The sequence below is a fragment of the Pieris brassicae genome, chromosome 5 (genome assembly GCF_905147105.1).
Source record: "Pieris brassicae chromosome 5, ilPieBrab1.1, whole genome shotgun sequence".
Taxonomy (NCBI): domain Eukaryota; kingdom Metazoa; phylum Arthropoda; class Insecta; order Lepidoptera; family Pieridae; genus Pieris; species Pieris brassicae.
Window position 1 is genome coordinate 14,858,300 of NC_059669.1, and position 20,286 is coordinate 14,878,585.

Genomic DNA, 20,286 nt, shown 5'->3' on the forward strand with positions numbered 1-20,286 from the left:
AAATGAAATGTATAAACTAATGATTTTTATACTTATTGCCTTTATGTTATAATATACAAAAATATTGACTTATAATACTATAAAAAAATCGTGCGAAGTCCTGTCAGGTCCTCCGAGACACGGTCTCATCTCATCAAATTCGGGCGACGTAATTCTAAATCCAACCCCGTATTCGATTCGAAAACCAACTACTCTAAATAAAACATATTTTTGTAGTTAGCAATACGTTTATAAATCTGTCATTTTTCGATAACAGTTAACAAAGAGGTTTTCGTGTGTCAAAGAATTTAAAAGTAGAAATGTCGTGCTAATGTCAAAACTTCTGTATAGATTCGTTGATTTCGTTCAAAACACACCGATTTTTCTTCAGACTAATCGTATTTTTATAGACATGTCTAAAAGAAATATTTACAACAAAATTCATCGGATACGATCCGATAAGGTTCCTCGAAATAAATCAAAACCGGGATTTATACCCAATATGGAGAAAGTGCAGGTTCTCTCTGAACCAATTAAATCTGTGTCGGACAAAAAGCATTACAAGTAAGTAAACTTTTACTATTCATTATAATAATTATACATTTTAGAGAAAATGGAGGCTTTTTTCATTATATTACAATAATAATATCATATTTTTTAGAACAATTCGCCTTGAGAATGGTTTAACTGCTCTACTTATATCAGATCCGAGTAAAGTTGTTGATAATGAGAACAGTTCAAGTGAAGAAGAAACTAGCGAATCAGATCAAACTGGTTCTGATAGTGATGGGGCACGGTCTGTGCAGTCTGTAGCTAGTGATCAACATAACACTAAGAGACGTAGCGAATTTGATGAAGAAAAATTGGTAAGACCTTCACCCTAGCAGCTTTGTTTTAATACTAAGAATGCAGCAGAGTGATATAGTATTTATTCATAAAATAGAGAATAGGCATTTATTCAGGCATGACCTAACTTAGCCTGCATCATCAATTAATACACTCTTTCTTATAAGAAACATTATTATCATATGAATTTGCTTAATAGCATTGACTAATTAAGTTTGCTCGTTACTGTGTAGTCTAGTAAATAAAATTGCAATTGAATTGATGAAATTGATTCTGAAAAGAACGGACTGTAGTACCTTGTACGATTTGCTAGATTTAAAAAAAAAATATTGCAAAACTTCATCATGCAACTCTTATCATGGCAAAAGACAGTTAGATGATTATTGCCTAACACTTCTTTGCTGTATTATTAGTGTTTATTGTTAAATCTTGTGGTCTTAGATCTGACCTTGCATTTGGTTAGAATTGCTAAATTACTGCCTACTGGCTATTTCCACACATAAATTTTACTTTTATTTATCTGAAATTATGGTCTTCATCCTATGTAAATAAATAGGTGGTAAGATAATTTGTTTATGATTTTTAAAAAAATTCAAAGAAAAAATAATTTTCATATATGTTCATAAGGTACTGTTCATGTCATGATTTCTTAATGCAGCTAATATTACAAATGTTTAAGCTTTCTAAATATGTTTAACCACAGGTTTATAGTTATTTAGTATGATATTTTTTGAGTTAGACTACCCAACAGATTTCTAAAAACTTTGCCTTTTAATATTAACAACAGACACATTAATTTTTAAGTTTTCATTCTATTATTTATAAGTTATTATTACTATTCAATTTACAAATGTTCATGAAACAGATACAGGTTGTAGCGCCATTGATTTATTTTATTTATTTATAAGTTAGCTTGAAAAACAAAGAGCACATGCTTTAGTTAGCAATAATTAAACATACTACTAGCAACTTTCACTTCTTAACATGATCTGTTACTATTAATGTAAGTAATCTAATAATTAAAACTTTTAATACATGACAACATTATAATTTCATTTCATTTTGTAGATCATTTAGAGGAAAGGTAGAATAAAGTATATACAAATTAGCTAATATAGCATATAGTTCTGTAAGCTTTTGTGGTTTTATAATGCTGCAGTGTTAGCTTAGTAACTACAAAGCACTTTATAAATTATATATATAACCATATTTTAATATTTATGTCTTGTAAGGCTAACTTAAGGCTTAAACTAAAATACAGTGTAAACTCCATGCAACATCATGGTTTAACGACGAACTCCAAAAGCATAAAAATCAATTGGCTTTGGTTGGTTTAGCTTGTCTTCCATACAATGATGTACTGTACATAGCATTACACCCACTCTCAATAACGACAACAATTGAGTAATAATGTACTTTTTAAGATCCTAAAATGAGTAAAACTGCGCAACTGTGTACGTTCTTTTGTCGCTTTATTATCCTAGCCCGCAATAAACTCGACTGTCGGCATCATGTATACGAACTTTCTAAGAAATTCGTTCTTTTGTTTATAAATTGTGATTGCTTGCACGTGTAGACTGTTGTTGAGTTGTTGTTGACTAATAAGTAGGAATCATGGATTATCTATACGCTTCTATTCTTTCCATTAAACAAGAGAACTCTATAACAACATAAAATCAGTGTCGTTATATAGAGTTTACACTGTATTTTTGAACTTTGGTATTCTAGAAATATGACTGACAGTAAATTATTATGTTATCTCTGTTTAAAGGACTGTATAAACCCAATAAAGTATAGGTCAGATGCAAGTCTTTTTTGTTGGCAACTGAAACGGGAGAGCGTCCCCAAGATTGTAGGGCTTTGCGTTAAAAATTACGCCATGAAAGGAGCCACGAATTGATTGTATAATGTAACGGAGCTATACTTTGTGGCGTACGATATAAAAAGTAACTTGACGGAAAATGTATTACGTGTTTATGAACCTATAAGTGAATTGGTCCGAAACGATTATTTAACAAAGTGCTGACGATATTATAATAACGCCTCACTGATCACGTCTAAATTCTTAAGCTAGATTAATAGTACATTTACTTGGAGATAAGTCAGTGACGTTTATTTGCTTTAAAATATTTGGTACAAAGCTTAAAGGTTAATAGAAATACTATAAATAATTACATTTCATTAATCTTTTCTCGATTAAAGACGTGCTATAGGTTGTAAATGTTTCTTCTTATTACTCTCGAAAACGAAGAAACGCGATAAAACATTCTTTAAATATTAGGCGTATAGTACATTCATTAATTAGAATATATATAGTAAACATCTATCCTGATTCACAAAAGCAGGCCATAAAATAATGAGGAAATCGGCTGGCCTTACTCCCAAGTTGACAGCGTGTGTCAGGCACAAGGCTGATCACCTACTTGTCTATTATATTGACAAATGATCTTGAAAAAAATACAGAAATGAGACCTAGAAACATTGTAGCTGTACTGATTTATTTTTATGAGAATTAATGGGTCCAATTTCCTATTTAAAAAAAACATTAATCGTTTTCCTTTCGGATGTTTGCACATACATAACTTATTTATTAAATACAACTGCAGGCATACGCTAGTAAGTTATTTTGAATTTATTAGGGGAAATACACTTTAGATTTGAAAGCACCATAATAGATGTTAAGTTGCATTTATAATTAATTAGTGGCTTCACTTCTAGGACACAACTGATAAACTATTACGTATGTTCGTCCAACAATCCATACATGTAGTAAGATTCAGAGTTGAGGTTCAACGCATATGAGCCAGTATGCCAAAAACGTACTGGATTTTGACGTACAGCACTTATAGTTCGGGATAAGACGTCAGTCTTACATCAACCCGTACATCAAAATAACTTTTTCATATACGTCGTCTTGTTTCTGAACCTCACCCTGACTATCAACCTTAATAGTTATGGGCACAATTTTTTTAAACAATTTCAATAAACACAAATATGTGTCATATTTTAATAAGTAAATACTTATTCTGTGGAACTACAGAAAAGATTTCTGGATCTCATTAACTGATACTTGCGGTGAGTGGTCGGACTTGAATTCATGTATGTGTGAGAATGTAAGTGCGTGCTCCTATTTCACCATGCCTGCTGCTAATAGAGGACAAATCTTTGTTTAAAATTTATTCTATTATTATTTATTAACTATTAATTACTTAAGAATTCATAAGGAACATGGTGTAATGGTTGCAGCTCCTTGGGAACATTGTGTAAAACAAACAACTTAGCAATTAAAAACAGTGACGGAGATTTTATTGCCAGTTCTTCTCGTCCGTTCTACGCCCTTGATTTGAGAACTGGTAGTAAATGTAAAATTATAAGCATTTAATATGTATTTCTTTTTTGACGTTCATAAGTGTACATTGTGATACTTATATGAATAAATGATATTTGGTAGTTAACAATGAGTTTGATGTTATCCAATGGAAGTATGATTGTTGCCTGTAGCTACTGATAGTTATAAATAGTTCTTATTAGCCAATATGGCAATGACCCACTCGTAACATTTATTTTTACTGTTTTGTAAATTATTTCGTTTTTATTTAGCCCAGATATGGTTGTAAACACAACGTATTTAAATATATGAAGAAAGCATATGAAAAAATATATCGATCTAGAAAACACTGCAAGATATTCTATACACAACTTTCACTTGACACGGTATGCCAATGGCTTTTGTAAGATTATTTGGAATAATAACCCTTATGTGAACCAGTTAGTGTATAAAATAGATTAGCAGTATATCAGTTGTGTCGATATGTAGAGTAGGTCATATGTAGGTATAATAATCGAAATATATTTTTTTAATTGTCACGTATGCAGCTTTGCCTAGATTATTAATTACTTGCAATTATTTATATCACGTATCACTTACCCGAAGATTGATTAAACATAATATGTTATTAAACTATGTTATAAAGTGGGAGATATATATATTTTATTGAATACGTTGTCGTAGTGGTCCTGGGTTAAGAGGGAATCGTTACAGTAAAAAAATATTAGTAAATCCACTCCTTAGAGGCCGGCAACGCACTCGTGAGACCTCTTACATTAAGAGTGTCCATGGGCGGCGGTATCACTTAACATTAGGCCCACCGGCCCACGGCCGCATCCTGTCCGTTTGCCCCCTGTTCTACAAACAAACAAGTTGCTAATGCAATATATCTATAAAAAAAGTAAAATGTATATATGTATATTTTATTTGTATAATGAAAATTAAATATCAATTTATTATACAAATAAAATAACGTCACCAAATTTGTGCATACGAGCTGTCACTCAGTATGAGAGTCCTTTCTAATGTAACAACATAATCAGAATTATTTGTATTCAGTGTAGGGTATGTTTGCTCAACACAATAATAATAATAAGACCAAATTTAATTCTCGTGTTATTTTATTCTAAATGCTTTGCAGGCTGCCTGTGCCCTCTGCGTAGGTGTGGGGAGTTACAGTGACCCTGCAGATATACAAGGATTGGCGCACTTCGTCGAGCATATGGTGTTTATGGGAAGTGAAAAGTATCCAAAAGAAAATGAATTCGACGCCTTTATCAAGGTAATCGTAAACCAAAGCTACACTTAGTTATTTGTTGGTTAGAATTGAATTTTTGCATGATGTTGCATTTATAATATAAATCATCTAAACTAATCGTACATCGGACATTTAGTCTTCAATCAAATTTAACGATTAACCGTAAATAAAAATACGAAGCTAGAAATTTTTATTTTTTTAATGAAGTCAATTTGCGCTATAATAACTGTTATACTTATGATTAAGCATATTAATAATAAACAATTACAGAAAAAAGGTGGTTCTGACAACGCGTCAACTGACTGCGAAGTTACAACCTTCTATTTTGAAATATCTGAGAAGCATCTTTCGAGTGCGATGGATATGTTCAGCCAGTTCTTTGTCAGCCCTCTGATGTTGAAAGAAGCCATGCAAAGGGAAAGAGAGGCTATTGAATCTGGTAAGTGAGGGATTTGAATTAGAATTTCAAATCAATTTTGTCGTTTGTATCGAGTACACATACTATCAAGTGACAGGCTTCTACTATCAGATTTTTTTCAGGTACCAATTTTTTTATATTATTATTATTATTATTAATCTCTTATCGTTTAAATAATATATTATATATATTTATCTCTAAATTTAGTAACTATGTAAAGAATTCCTAGCCGTGCTTTTAACAGTAATTCGTATAAGACCTTTCGACTTTGCGCTTTGTTGATCGCGGCAACGTGAAACAAGCGTCTTCTACAAGGCGTAAAAACTACTTTATTATACAATCTATATATTATTTTAGGCTTTGGTGATTAAAAATAAATATGATTAAATGAATTTCCCTAAGTCTTCATTCAAACCTATTGCATAGAGTAAGCGTGAATATTGTACGTGAGGGTTTTTTGATAAAAGAGATACATATATTTAAACACCTTATTAATATTTCACAGAATTTGCGATAGCTTCACCATCCGACTCCAATCGTAAAGACCAATTGCTGTCAAGTATGTTTCCTGAGGGTCACCCAGCAAGGACCTTCACTTGGGGAAACCTTCGGAGCCTGAAGGAGGATATACCTGATGATGACAAACTCTATCAGGCTGCGCACGAGTTCCGAAGACGTCATTACAGCGCGCATAGGATGACTGTTACTGTACAAGTAAGTATTATTGAATAATTCGATTCAAGGTATATTCATAAGCTTACCTCCGTTTTCTAATTAAAATGTACTAATCGTAATTGCTACTAGCCGTTAAATATTCCATGTCATCAAACTTTTTGAAGTGAAACTTCTTTATCGGCATTGGAAAGAAACTTGCCGTTACATTTTTCGGTTACGCGTCACATGTTTTCGTTACGCGCCATCTTTTTCTTGTCTCTACCACGGTTGATTCGAAGAGATTCCAAGCCATTAATAACAAAAATATATGATAACAATTACAATTAATGAATGAAATTTTGTAATAATCTTAGCAGTAATAAGGTAAAATGAAATAATTGTATTATTTGTATTCAAGTCTATGATAAAAGCCTTTTCTTAAACTTTATCTAATTTAACTTCATTAAACCAATTTCTGTAAAGTTGCATATAATAGATCATTTTTCGGAAATTAATTCTTACGTGTGTGCACTAGTAAACGCACACATTTTTTTATGGTTTGAAGAACGTTGACTATAACTGGGTAGGAACAACCTTTTTTTGTTGCAACATTTAAAAGCCTTATAAAGTAGCAAGGTACTCACATACTTGTATATAACATATAACTTTCTAAATTAAATATGCATCGGTACATTTAAAACTGAACCTGGTTTGATGAGTTTTATTATATATATTATTTTAGGCTCGTATGGACCTCTCATCCCTAGAGGGGCTAGTGGCCAAGACGTTTGGTCAAATTCCGACCAATAATCTACCGTCAGATAATTTTAAGGAGCACTTGTTTAATCCCAATAATATCACTAGTGATTTTACTAGTATATACTATGTGAAACCCGTTAGTGATACAACTGAGGTGAGAGTAATATATATATATAATAATGTTAATTCCGTCAACACAGCTTTGTGTTTTGCTTTACATTATATACAATTAAAAATTAATTAGCAAGATTGTTGTAGTACTAATTTGAATGATGTATTTTGAAATTTACAACGTGCTGTTGCCATGGTTACCGTCTGTATTCGCAAAGGAAACCGTGGGATTAATATGAATTTTAATCATGGCATGTGAGATCAGTCTTACTATTACCATACGTAAGGAGTGAATTTTGGTAGCGGAGATTAAATTTAATTAGTATATATTTAAAGTAAACACTTTTTAAATATAAACTTATAATTATTTTTTACTATACTGATACATTTTTTGACATTCAACACCTTTTGTATTCAGTCACCGTGACGCACGCTGAAAAGCACGGGAATAATTTAAATTATGTAAAAGAATTATAAGTTTATAATATCACATAGCTTCAGTCCGTTATAAAGTGTTTTCTTTAAATGTGTAAAAGTTATGTTAATAAAAGTCAATACTTAATTAGTATATAGTTTCAATATAGGCAATTAGAACCTAAATTACCTTTAAGAACTTATTTAAATTATTTTTCAGGTACAATTGACATGGTTAATGCGATCTTTAATAACGGAATACGAATCGAAACCGCATCAATATATTTCATATCTTTTAGGACACGAGGGGAAAGGCAGTTTACTGTCGTATCTTAGAAAAAAGTAAGTCCTCATACTAATTTAACATTAAACAATGTTTTTTTTTTTTAATATGTTATTACAAATAGAAAATTGTAATAACATATTAAATTATTACAAACTAGTACATAATATTAAGTCCATTAATGGCTGAATAGCTATCGAAACAAATAACAAGGTTCTACTCAAAATCGCTCAACTGTTTTATTATTGACATAATAACATTTTACATTTTTTACAGAGTTTGGGCTTTGGGTATTTATACTGGCAACTCTGAAAGTGGCATAGACTATACTTCAATATACAGTCTGTTCTCAACTCAAGTTATACTTACAAAGGATGGATTAGATCACATTGACGAAGTACGTTATTCTGATACATATCTTTTTTTATTTATGCGTAGAAATTGTCAGAAAAAAAATTCATGTGTTGACATTAAGAGGATGATGTCTTTGAAATCCTATTTTCTATTCCACCGCTGTCATTGCAAATAAATACTTACCTTTAATCATAGACGTCTTTTTGTAAGATATGCAATCCAGAGTGTTGACTTTATTTAATTCGATTAAACATTTTATATTTGTAGATATGTATATGGTCTCGTAAATTTTCTCAACGATGGTATTTTTTTAAATTTAAATATGTTTTGATGTGTTGTAGGTTTTAGAAGCAATATTCTCTTATATAAATATGCTTAGAAAACTTGGTCCTTCGGAACGGATATTTGAAGAAATTAAGGTATGTTAATTAAATTATGTTAATACGACCTCTAATATCAAAATGTGTGTTATTTAATTTAACAAAGAAGCGACCCAGTTGGATATTAAATCAGTTCATTATGGTTATGTAGTATTTCAGAAGTCTATACCTTTGAAGTATGGCCGCCCGGGATAGAGTTAATATGCCAATAAAAAAAATAGTGTTATTCTGTACTCTTGTTATAGACTCCACGATAATTTGTTCGTGCCTTCGTTTCGTACAGCCTACAGACTTCCGTTTATGTTGGCCATACAACATTCGTGATTTTGACTATATCTCGTGGTATGGAGGTGAATACGTTAAAATGCAGCGATGAAAACATGCTTATAATTAAATCCTTTTTGCTATTTTGTTCCAAATTTGCTGCATTTACCATTTATTATTCTAGTAAGTCAGCTACGAAAAGAGAGTGACTATAACTTTTTTTATGCAATTTACAGACTATAGAAGAGACAAGTTTCCGTTTCGAAGAGGAATCGCAACCGGCGGAATATGTGGAATCTCTGGCCGAAAATATGCAGAATCTACCCCCAAAACACTATATTACTGGAGACCGCCTCTACTATAAATATGACCCAAAGGTACTATTTTATTTAAAGTATATATATATATATATATATTATAAAGATTTTTAATTTTCTATAATTACCAGAAAAGCATGATATGTATTCTCTTCACTCCTTGTTACCTTCTGTGTTTGATTGATGACGAGGAACGAAAACATCGTTTTGGGCATCCACAGAAATAAAAGCCTTCAAAATAATTAATTATAAAGATGTTGCGCTTAGGGATAAAAAGGTTTTTTAATGTTATTTGATCTACTGATGTAATAATTTGTATTTCTGCTCGACACAAAATGGACGGTGTACAAATACAGTTATGTTCTAATAATTTTCAGGGTATAACAGAATTATTGGAATGTATGACACCGGATAAAGCTAATGTAATGATTTTGTCGAACAAACACTCAACACCCATTCCATACGATGCCAAAGAGAAGTGGTTCGGCACAGAATATAAAAGGAAAGGTAAGTTTTACTAAAATGTAATCAATAATTTTCGTAAAATGGCAACAACATGTTTTTTTAGATTATAGACAAGCTTACGTTACTATAATACTTACTATGCTACCCCATAAATACTGTTTGCTTTTCCATAATAAAAACCTAAGTACTTAAGAAGACGAGTTTTTTTTTATAGAACATTCGTCAGAGTTCATAGAATAAATATAAAAAAAAATGATTTTGGTCCAGCCGTCTTCGAGCTTTGTGGCTGAGCATTATTATAATTATTTATGTACATATATATTATTATGATTGTAGAAATATTATTGATATAGTTATTTATAATATCTAGTGATATCGATGACACATGTTAAAGCCAAAAAACAAATAAATTATGGAAAAAGATCATATATGTGGTTCACTATATGATAAAGTATGATCAGAAGCGCGGATCAGGGCGTTTTGTATTCGTTACCATGGTAACAATATTTTTTATAAAGTACATTGCAATGTATAATGTTGTTTAATTAAGATTAGATTGTAGGTTGTTCTTTAGAGTAATACCGAATTTCAGTTATATGTATATATATATATATATATATATATATATATTTTAATTTCTAAAGTGAATATCACTACTTTCGTCAAGATTGACAGTGGCAATTTACATGTCCTCTTTTTTAAAACTAGCTAGCTAACTAACTAACATATTAGACATTGTTTAATCAATTTCAGAAATCCCATCCACCTGGATGCACCGATGGCAAACAGTTAAGCCGTTTAAGCAATTCCATCTGCCCGATAAAAACATTTACATAACTGACAACTTTAGCTTAGTACCGCCAGCGTTGCCTTACTTAGAAGAAGCTGAACGATTAGGAATCGATTTGATGACAAGCTCAATAAAGGATATAAATAAGAAGATAGAAGGCACTACGAAAACTTCTAAAATTCTTAAGGAAGGTGATCTGATAGCTACTGTACAGGAGTTTAGGTAATTTACGATATTTTTTCGTACATTTATTCACACTGTTTTTTAGATTAAGCCGCGTGCTTTATAATAAGATTTTCTTTATATATATCATACGTAAATAAAATTATTGTTTGGTACTTGCAAAAACACAAAAGCAAGTTACAAACATAAAACACGCACAAGCTTTCTTGCAACGAACCTTAAGATTTATCTCGAAGTATACAGAGAATTATGAAATAACTAGCGGACCCGACAGACGTCCTGTCTTAACTATGAATATTGGTTTCGAATTGGTATAATAACTAAAAATTATTTATGATATATGACGGCGGTGGTAGGTAGTTGGTACAAAAAAGACAGCGATATCGAGCGCTAGCGGCACGTGCACGTGACGTCATCGCCCCACTACGTTTCGGGTTTATAAAAACCCGAATCGCCGCTGTATCGGCACGATGTCTCTCAGACACAATTAGGGTAAAAAACCGCCTTCACCGGGGAAGGCGAGGACCTTTCTTCGCACTTCGATCACTCCAGTGAGCTTCCGTCCTGCCCTTCAGGCGATTGACCACCCCGCGACGGCCCAAGCCGAGGTTCGAGTCTCACAGGAGACGCCCTTGCGCTAGCCGCGGGATAAAACGCCATTCTGGCCGAGCTACGCTCGCCAAAACAGCCCTAGCTGAGCTGTAAAGGCCCTTAAGGCCAACAGCGAGATTGCATTCAAAAAACAAGTATCGGCACGCATTTCTCTGTTTGCGTCGAGGCGCACAGACCGCAGTCTTAACCGACTGTCTCTCTCCCTCACTGCTATTATTTTTATCGATCAAATTATTAATTAAATTGTATTTCGTGCTTTACTTCTGATGTCTGAGCCAATTCCGACATATACGACTTTGTTTGTTTTTCTGGCGCGTATATAAATAGTTTTGTTGGTATTCCGACACGGGAACAGGCGACATATAACTGGCCATGGGAAAAACGTGGATTTTCAAGATTAATGCCACAAACAATTAGGGACTGTAATTATTTTATATGTATTTTATCAATGTAATAACTCCGATAGAAGCATTACTTTTAATGATTACTTAATATGGTCGTTAAGTATTCTTAAATTCCGCGCTATTTTCTTAATTTCTAAACAAAGAAAGAATTATCGAAATCGGTCCAGCCGTTCACGCGTGAAGCCGTGACCAAGGAAAATAGGGATTCATATATATATATAATATTTTAAATTGTAATTTATTAAACAATTTGTAAATAGTAAACAATTAAAATATTTTAATAAATAAACTGTATAATCTTTCAGATTGGACCAGCCTAACTTAATACGTAAAAACAGACATATGGAGTTATGGTACAAACCAGATTTTAAGTTCCGGTTTCCGACTGCATTACTCTATTTCTACTTCATAACGCCACTCAGCTTGAAGTCGCCGAGGGAGTGAGTTTTTTTTCATCTATTTACTAATTTAATATAACCACATTAAGAATGTCTAAAATCTAAAAAAAATGATATTAATTTATTCTTAGTATATGTTGAAAAAGATACCACTTTACGCGTTACATAAGTTTAGTTTTTAGTAATGAAATGTCTTAGTTAGCATTTCAGCTATTGATATAGGTTAGTTAAAAAAAAAACTCATAAAAATGGTACCAAAATTAGCAAGAGTGCAAAAAGTAAAAAATAAAATATGTAAAATAAAAATAAAACTGAGCTGACATTAAAACCTTTTAGTGAATTCATTCCAGGTCGTGCCTTTTAGATCTTTGGACTGATGTTTTACAACAAGGCCTTAAGGTAAGAAAATTCTGCCTTTTCTTCCCATAGACATAATTAATTTAATAATATATCATTTTGATATGTTAGTATTAAAAATATACATAAAGAATGTCTTTTTTGATTAGGGGCCTTAATAATAGGAACACTTTAAGGTTTTATTTAAAGTATATTTATATGTGAATTATAGTTGTGGTATATAATAATGTCGCACGGTACTTCATTAATAAAAAATAAATCAATAGTGCTACAATATTTTTAGGTCTGGCCCTCAGATTTCTGTATGTTTCATGATCATTTGTTAATAGGCAAGTAGGTCATCAGCCTTCTGTGCCTGACGCACGCCATCGACTTTTTGGGTCTAAGGCGAGACGGTTTCCTCACGATGTTTCCTTCACCGTTCGAGCGAATGTTAAATGCGCACATCACGTAGAAATAAAGTCCATTGGTGCACAGCCGGGGATCGTCCTACGGCCACTAGGCTGCTCTTCTGCACTACTTTATTAACTTTGCCTAACATACTTTCACAAGATGGTATTTTTAAATTTAACAGGAAGAAGTGTACCCTGCCAACATGGCTGATCTCTCCCATTCCTTATATGTTGGAGACAAAGGCCTAACGCTAAAAGTCAATGGTTACAGTCAGAATTTACATGTAAGTATTATACATTATTTATTTAAAAGTCCATAAAGCAAGAGAGTTATTAGATTTGATCGAATTAAATTGGATTAATTGACAGTCCATGCTATTTATTTACAACTTATATTTTGCGAAATTTTCTAGCTTCTCGTCGAACTAGTGACTCGTGAAATGCGTACAAATACGGATAATTTAACATTAGAGTTGTTTGAGGCCGTGCGTGAAGTACGTGCGCGTACGTATCACAACGTACTCATTAAACCACACAAGTTGGCCAAGTAAGTATTATGTGTAAATAGATAACAAAACATGTTTAATTTTTATCATATAAAGGCATTTTCTGCATTTACAAGAAATAGTATTTATATCACTATTTATTATATGCATAAGCACAATTCATAGTAGTATTATTGTTTAAGAACATTTGCAGTTCCTAAATAATCCTTATTTCTTCCATCTTCACAAGCCATTTGTATTTTATAGAGACAGTTGAAAAAATATACGTTTTTTAGGGACGTTAGAATGAACGTGTTGCTGGAACCATACGTGTCGCCACGGGAGAAGGCAATCGTCATACAAAATATAACCTTGGATGACCTAAAAGACTTCACTGATAGGTTGCTAGACAAGTTATACGTACAGGTATTTATGATATGTCTGTCATTGACTAACGACGGACTAGAGGGTTAAAACTTAAGTATCTTGTAAAAAAAATTAACGTATAGTTTCTTGACAGTTCTCCCTTCTCTCTTCTCGTCCATTTACCCCCCTGCTAACTTGATTTGAAAAATGACAACTTTTAATTTAGAAACACTAGAAATGTTTGTTTTTTTTGATATTCATAAGTGTACTGTGATGTTAAATGATTTTGCATTAATGAGATATATACATTTTGTTTCAGGTGCTAATGCAAGGCAATTTGGCGTGGACAGATGCCATTAAAATATCGGAAAATGTGCTTCAAAATATAAAATGGGCAGGTCTGCCCGAAAAAGAATTACCAGAAGTAAGTTTTGTTCGTCTTCTTTACTAAGATCTAAGACATCTATAGCACGTACATGGACTTAAGTGATTATGTTTATTTTTATATGGAAATAACATTGTTTGTATCGGAACTATGACTGTACTTTAAGTCCACGTTTTATTATAAGGCTTGAAACTAACTTTTTATTTCTCTGTACAAACATAATAGACACTCCCAAGGCTTTTACCAGGATCTTTTTAGAAGTCACGAATCTTAGCCTGTAGTATATTCAGGGAACACTCACTTGGTTAAATAAATTCAGATCTCCTGTAAACAGTTCTAGACCTTGCCTCATTACATAACTCAAGTTTACCTAAAATTTACGAGGTGATTTTAAGTAAAACATCTCTAAATTTATATAAAACTTCGATGTAAGTTTAAGAAACAGAGTCCTTTCTTAAGGAGAGAATAGACATTCCAGAACAGACACTCTGTTTAACTTAACGGCCACAGATCTGTATGTATCTGTATGCGTGGTTGGTTGGCTATTAAAATTTCGTATTATTTTCCTTTTAGATAATACAAATTCTTTTTACAGATTAAAGTCCACGAGTTACCACTGGGCGAGCGAGTGATCCGAGTGATGAGTCTAAACCCGGCCTCTACCAACAGTATAGTTACTAATTACTACCAGGGTGCTGCGGCTAACATCAAAGATACGGCCACACTTGAAGTGCTTATGGTATTAACGTCTCTATAATATGTATCAATATTTTGACCTTGTTCCTCTACTGTCCTCCCTTACCAACGCATGAACGTGGCTAAACATTTTTTTCTTATTGAGGTTGTACGTTGCGTACGTACGTAAAGAACTACATACAAATAAATAGGCTTTGCGTACGATGTACCTTATACTGCTCTACTATTAACAACGCGAAATTATTTCATATTTTTATATCGACATTTGAGGTGCTCTTGAGCAGTCGTGGTCGTGAATTTGTGTTAAAAAAATGAGCGTGTTAATTATTATGACGTACCTGAATTATACGTTATAGTCATTAAATTATTTTGCCTAGATGCTGATGGAAGAGCCGGTCTTCGATGTCCTACGCACAAAGGAGCAATTGGGTTACAGCGTATTCTGCATGTTACGGTATACCTTCGGGGTTCTTGGCTACTCCGTCACAGTCAATGCGCAGAGGGATAAATTCAGGTACACACAAGCATAGACTATTTGACGAATGTGAGAATGATTTAACTTCTGATTGCACCTTTCAATATTCTTTTGAGCAGACACACACATATTTATTATTTTTTTCTTGACACATTGTTGATCTTATATTTTAAATAAATAAAAAAAAACACCTTTATTATTCTTCCTTTATATTAAATGTATGGTTTAATTATCAATACATCTAAGAACTAAGAACTTAGAATTGATTATAAATATATGTTTTGGTTTTGTTTTATTTTTTAGTATAAATAGGTAAAAATTGTTGCGCAGTTGTGCTTTATGTATTTGGCTTGTGGCTTGTGTGTATAATGTATTTGTTTGGATATTGTTCAGTAAGTAGCTTAAGGAATACTGATGAGCACATAAACCCCAAAAACACAAATTCAAGGATGAGTTGTTATCCGATTTCAAAAGAGGAGGATATTAGTTCTTTAGTTTGACTTATATGCATGTGATATTGGCAGTGTGGCACACGTTGACACTCGGGTAGAGGTGTTCCTAAAGAAATTCAGCCGAGACATGAGGAAGCTAAGCGACAAGACACTGTCTGCTGTCAAACAATCGCTGGTCCAACTCAAACATACCACCGACTACGAACTCAAGGAGGAGGTAAATATACATATATATTTTTTAATAACAAGGCAAAAGTTCAGGTGACTCACTTGAAGTCATACCTCCATAGACACATATTGCCAGAAGGCTCACAAGTACGTTGTCGGCCGTTTATAGTAATTAATTTCTAATTATATATTTAAATCTCTTGATTCAAATTAAATAGTAAAAAGTTTTGATATTTTATTCATTAACAGTTCATTCCAGCGTTATGTATAGTTATTTTTATTCGTAGATTCTTGATTTAGGGCTTGGCGCTAGTCATGAAGTTTCATGTGTCGATTGCGCGTTCAATCAAAAAACTTTTGATTTATCATAATATGTGCAATTAAATGTATTTTAAATATAATTAACATAAATTTTAGGTGGAAAGGAATTGGAGAGAAATCATAGGCGGCGAATACCGGTTTCAGAGATTATTTAGTGAGGTAAGTTTTATATAAATGTGTGCCTTATTGTTTTAGCGATATAATCGACTATAAATCACGAAAATTAAAAATGGCGCGATATTTGTATAAAAAATTTCGTGGCTTGTGCGTCAAGTAAGCACGTATACGTGTACGTGTGTAATAATAAATACAATAAACTCTATTCAGGATTCCTTTGATAAAAACGAAGTCAACTTTCTTTCTTGTTTAAAAGACACAAGTTTTATAAGTATATTATAGTGTAAACTCAAAAGGTGGAAAAAAAATTAGAAATAAAAGATATATCTATGTGTGTTAGTTTACAAACTCGGCTTTACCCGATTGTTTGTCACTAAAAGTATGATCACTGTCACACTGATCACAAGTCACATCTACCCTAATAATGTCGCCTCTTTGAGTTTAAATCTTTTAAAACGATTATTCATTGAAATTATCGAATTCTAATTAAGACTTAAAAGTAAAGACTTCCCAATGGTAGCTAAGAAAAAGGTGTTCAAGCTATGTATCCTACCATGGATCACATACGGCTGCTAGACTTGGGTATTATCTCTGAAACATTTTCTAAACTTGAGAATGCCTGTGTCACAGGACACGCTGATTACTCAAAACGGGTCAAGTGATGTATTAGATTAAGTTTTAATTATGTATTAGAATTAAGTTTTTTTTAATGTAACTTGTAAATGTTAATGTATTATACTTACAGCAATAAAGGCTTAATAATAATAATTAAAACTGAGTTAGAGATTTAAAGATAACTCGATCTTTTCTTATGGTAAAATTGAGCTGAAAGTAAAATTCCAAATGGGGTAATCTGAGAAAAAATCCTCGAAATGAAGATATTTATCTAATTCTTGGTCCACAGGCTGACGCCATCGAGAAAGTCAGGGTATCGGACATCAAGAGTTGGATCGAAAACAATTTCTCAACGGGCAACCGATCACACTTTAGAAAGTTGTCTGTTCAAGTGAGTGTTTGCAGATATTTTATTTAGGAAAAAATAAATTTTGATAATACGCTCTGTTTCTGAAATTTATGAATATCAAATTATGAATATAATTACTAAATTGTAGTCTTTGTGTTAATCTGATGTATGAGCTATATTATTGTACAGTTTCATGAAAACCCATTCAGTGCTTTTAACGTGAAAGAGCAACAAACATCCATCCATACAAACTTACAAACTTTCGCGTTTATAATATAAACGGGATTTCCAACATAATGTGTTAAATTAAAACTATATAAAAAGAAAATGTGGATTTTTGTAAATATTTTGTAGAGAACATATGAGTTCATCGTGTGTAAAAATAAATTGTAATTAGGGCGATATGATATCAAAGCAATTTAAAACTCGTATTCTTTTTTGTATGCCACACTTTTTATTTTAAATAAGATTTTTTTTTTAATCGTGAATTAGACAAACATACCTTGTGTGCTATCGAGGATTTTTCTTAAAAATTGTAACTATGGCAACAGACAAGGTACTTACGTATTATTTTTTTTAGGTAATGGGCCATCTCCCCAACAAAGACGGTAACATTACTGAAAGTAATGTCAAAGAAAGTTCCCTGGAATACTTAGACGCGTCACAACCGGTCGGTGACACATCGGAGAATGACACAGAATTTATAACAGATATTCACGAATTTAACCAACACCTGCCTTTTGTTCCGGTACAGAGAGTTGAATTAGCTCAATGCTAACATAAAAATATGGGAACTGGGAATGTATATTTATATTTTGCTATTGTTTTTGTGTAGATAGAAACGTTACTATACAAATTATTATATTATAATTATACTATACAATATACATATGTATAGGCCTGTATCAATAAAACTTATACAGCCTATATGAGATCACATACGATTGCGTATTTGTATACAAAGTAATTAGTAATGTAGCGCGCAATAATTAATGAATAACGAGACTTGCTTGCCTTAAATTGTTTATAATAATATATAGAGGCCTTTATTAAATATTCATGTAATAGATTAATACCGATATCAAATATAGATAATATTGTATACAACAATCCAAAGGCAATAATCACTAACTCCATATACTAGTGTGAACCGATTTTTCGAATCTTGGAATTTTTGCACTGACAGTTGGTGAAGTATTGGTAAGAAATATTGTGTGAGAGAGTGTTGTTGTTGCCCCGAATTCTATGGACAAATGACAATGTCAAGTTAAATACGGTTTTGACGTATGGGATTATAACGACATTTTGACTAATCTAGATACAAGAGCTGTATAATATTGACATGGATGCCCCCAAAGTTTAATAGTTCCTGGGTCCCGATAGATAAATTTTTAACATAGTGAAATCTCTAAAGATACTTTTATTACGTCCTTTGAGTACTAATAACATATTTCCATTTACATATGTATGTAGCAATCATAAAAAAAAATGATACAATTAATGATGAAATCTAGAGATCGATTCTTCGTACATTTCGCTATTTAGTGTTAGGTTTTGTTATGTAATTTACGTACTTAAAGTATCAGAGCGTCTGTAACAGAAATATCAACTGGGAAATTTGACGGCTCAGTGTCAGTCGGTGACGTCACATGTGTGGCGAAAAAATATTTAAATAAAAATTTGGTATTACTATTAGTGCGTCTGTATATTTAGTTGTTTGACTACAAAATATGATGTTCTATTTATAATTACATATTATGTTTTTTTGAATTAAAAATTTACAAATTAGTATGTTGTATTATTTAATTGGAAGACATTCTTCATATAAAGTGATTATAGTAACTTAATAAAGAGATATCACATCTTTATTTTTATTATGTTAACAAAGATGACGATACAAACTCCACAACAGTATTAAATATTAAAGGTGTGTTTACAATATAAGACTAATGAAAATCGAAATGTGAAAGCTTAGCCACTACCTGAAAAAACAGATATATGTATATATTTTGACAGTATAAAAAATACAATGTTGTTGATTTGAATCCGTATGAAACATGGCCTTAATAGAGTTATGGTAAAATAACTTGGAAATAATAATTAATTGGCACGTAACATAAAAAAGGCACAGATTAGTTGAATCGCCGATGATGTAGCATTTTTATATAACGGAGAAAACGGGCAGGAGCCTCATCGGATGTTAAGCGATAAGAAGGCTCGAAAGTGCTTTGACGGCCTTTTAAGAATTGGTGAGTAGGGGCGTCTGTCTTCGCGTACCCGTAATACTGTCAACGTTCAGAAATCCTCGGAGCAGTGAGAGCGCTCCGTGAAGTTATAATAAACACAAAGATTGAAGTTTGTTTATGTGTTAGTAGGCTTGGTATACACACGAGAGTGACGTGTCGATCGCGTGATTGGTAAACCAGTTGACGTTTGTGTCCGCACTGTGTACGATGCGCAAACTTTCCCCCACTCCAGAACTTTGCCGGTGTCTGTAAAGCAAGTAATTACTAAATTTGAATAAAACTGCAATTTAATTCTATAACTAATAATTTTGTTTCGTCACGATTATTGTAGAAATATATAAATAAATAAATTTTAACAATCTACTTAAATTAATATCATTGGCAAGAAAGTAAAAAGAAATCTATGTAATTTATAAGTTAATTATTATGGAATACATATTTTCTCCTCTAAGCTTTCTTAGTTTTGTTCAATGTATCTAAAGAGTATAGTTTAAATATAGCACGTTTGGGACGACCTGTAGATAAAGTCCATATGTGTCCAAAATATTATCACCTCTGATAATTGCTTTTTCCTCAAGATATTTTGGTTTTTTAATAGTTGATAATCACAAATTAAAATCTTAAGTAAAATTTATCAAGGAAGGT

At 32.2% G+C, this 20,286-nt stretch overlaps 1 protein-coding gene across 1 annotated transcript; it reads left to right on the top strand.

Moving 5' to 3' along the window:
* Positions 1 to 308: 308 nt before the first annotated feature.
* Positions 309 to 19,177, top strand: LOC123709627 (nardilysin-like). The gene is made up of 24 exons (XM_045661081.1): positions 309 to 543; positions 641 to 845; positions 5,295 to 5,435; positions 5,682 to 5,850; positions 6,335 to 6,543; positions 7,226 to 7,396; positions 7,988 to 8,109; positions 8,327 to 8,447; positions 8,746 to 8,823; positions 9,285 to 9,425; positions 9,743 to 9,872; positions 10,584 to 10,842; positions 12,125 to 12,259; positions 12,568 to 12,616; positions 13,149 to 13,250; positions 13,380 to 13,513; positions 13,748 to 13,877; positions 14,137 to 14,241; positions 14,798 to 14,941; positions 15,276 to 15,412; positions 15,898 to 16,042; positions 16,411 to 16,473; positions 17,336 to 17,437; positions 17,976 to 19,177. The coding sequence occupies exons 1-24, from the start codon at positions 311 to 313 to the stop codon at positions 18,171 to 18,173; spliced, it is 3,423 nt and encodes a 1,140-aa protein (XP_045517037.1). The 5' UTR covers positions 309 to 310; the 3' UTR covers positions 18,174 to 19,177.
* Positions 19,178 to 20,286: the final 1,109 nt, after the last annotated feature.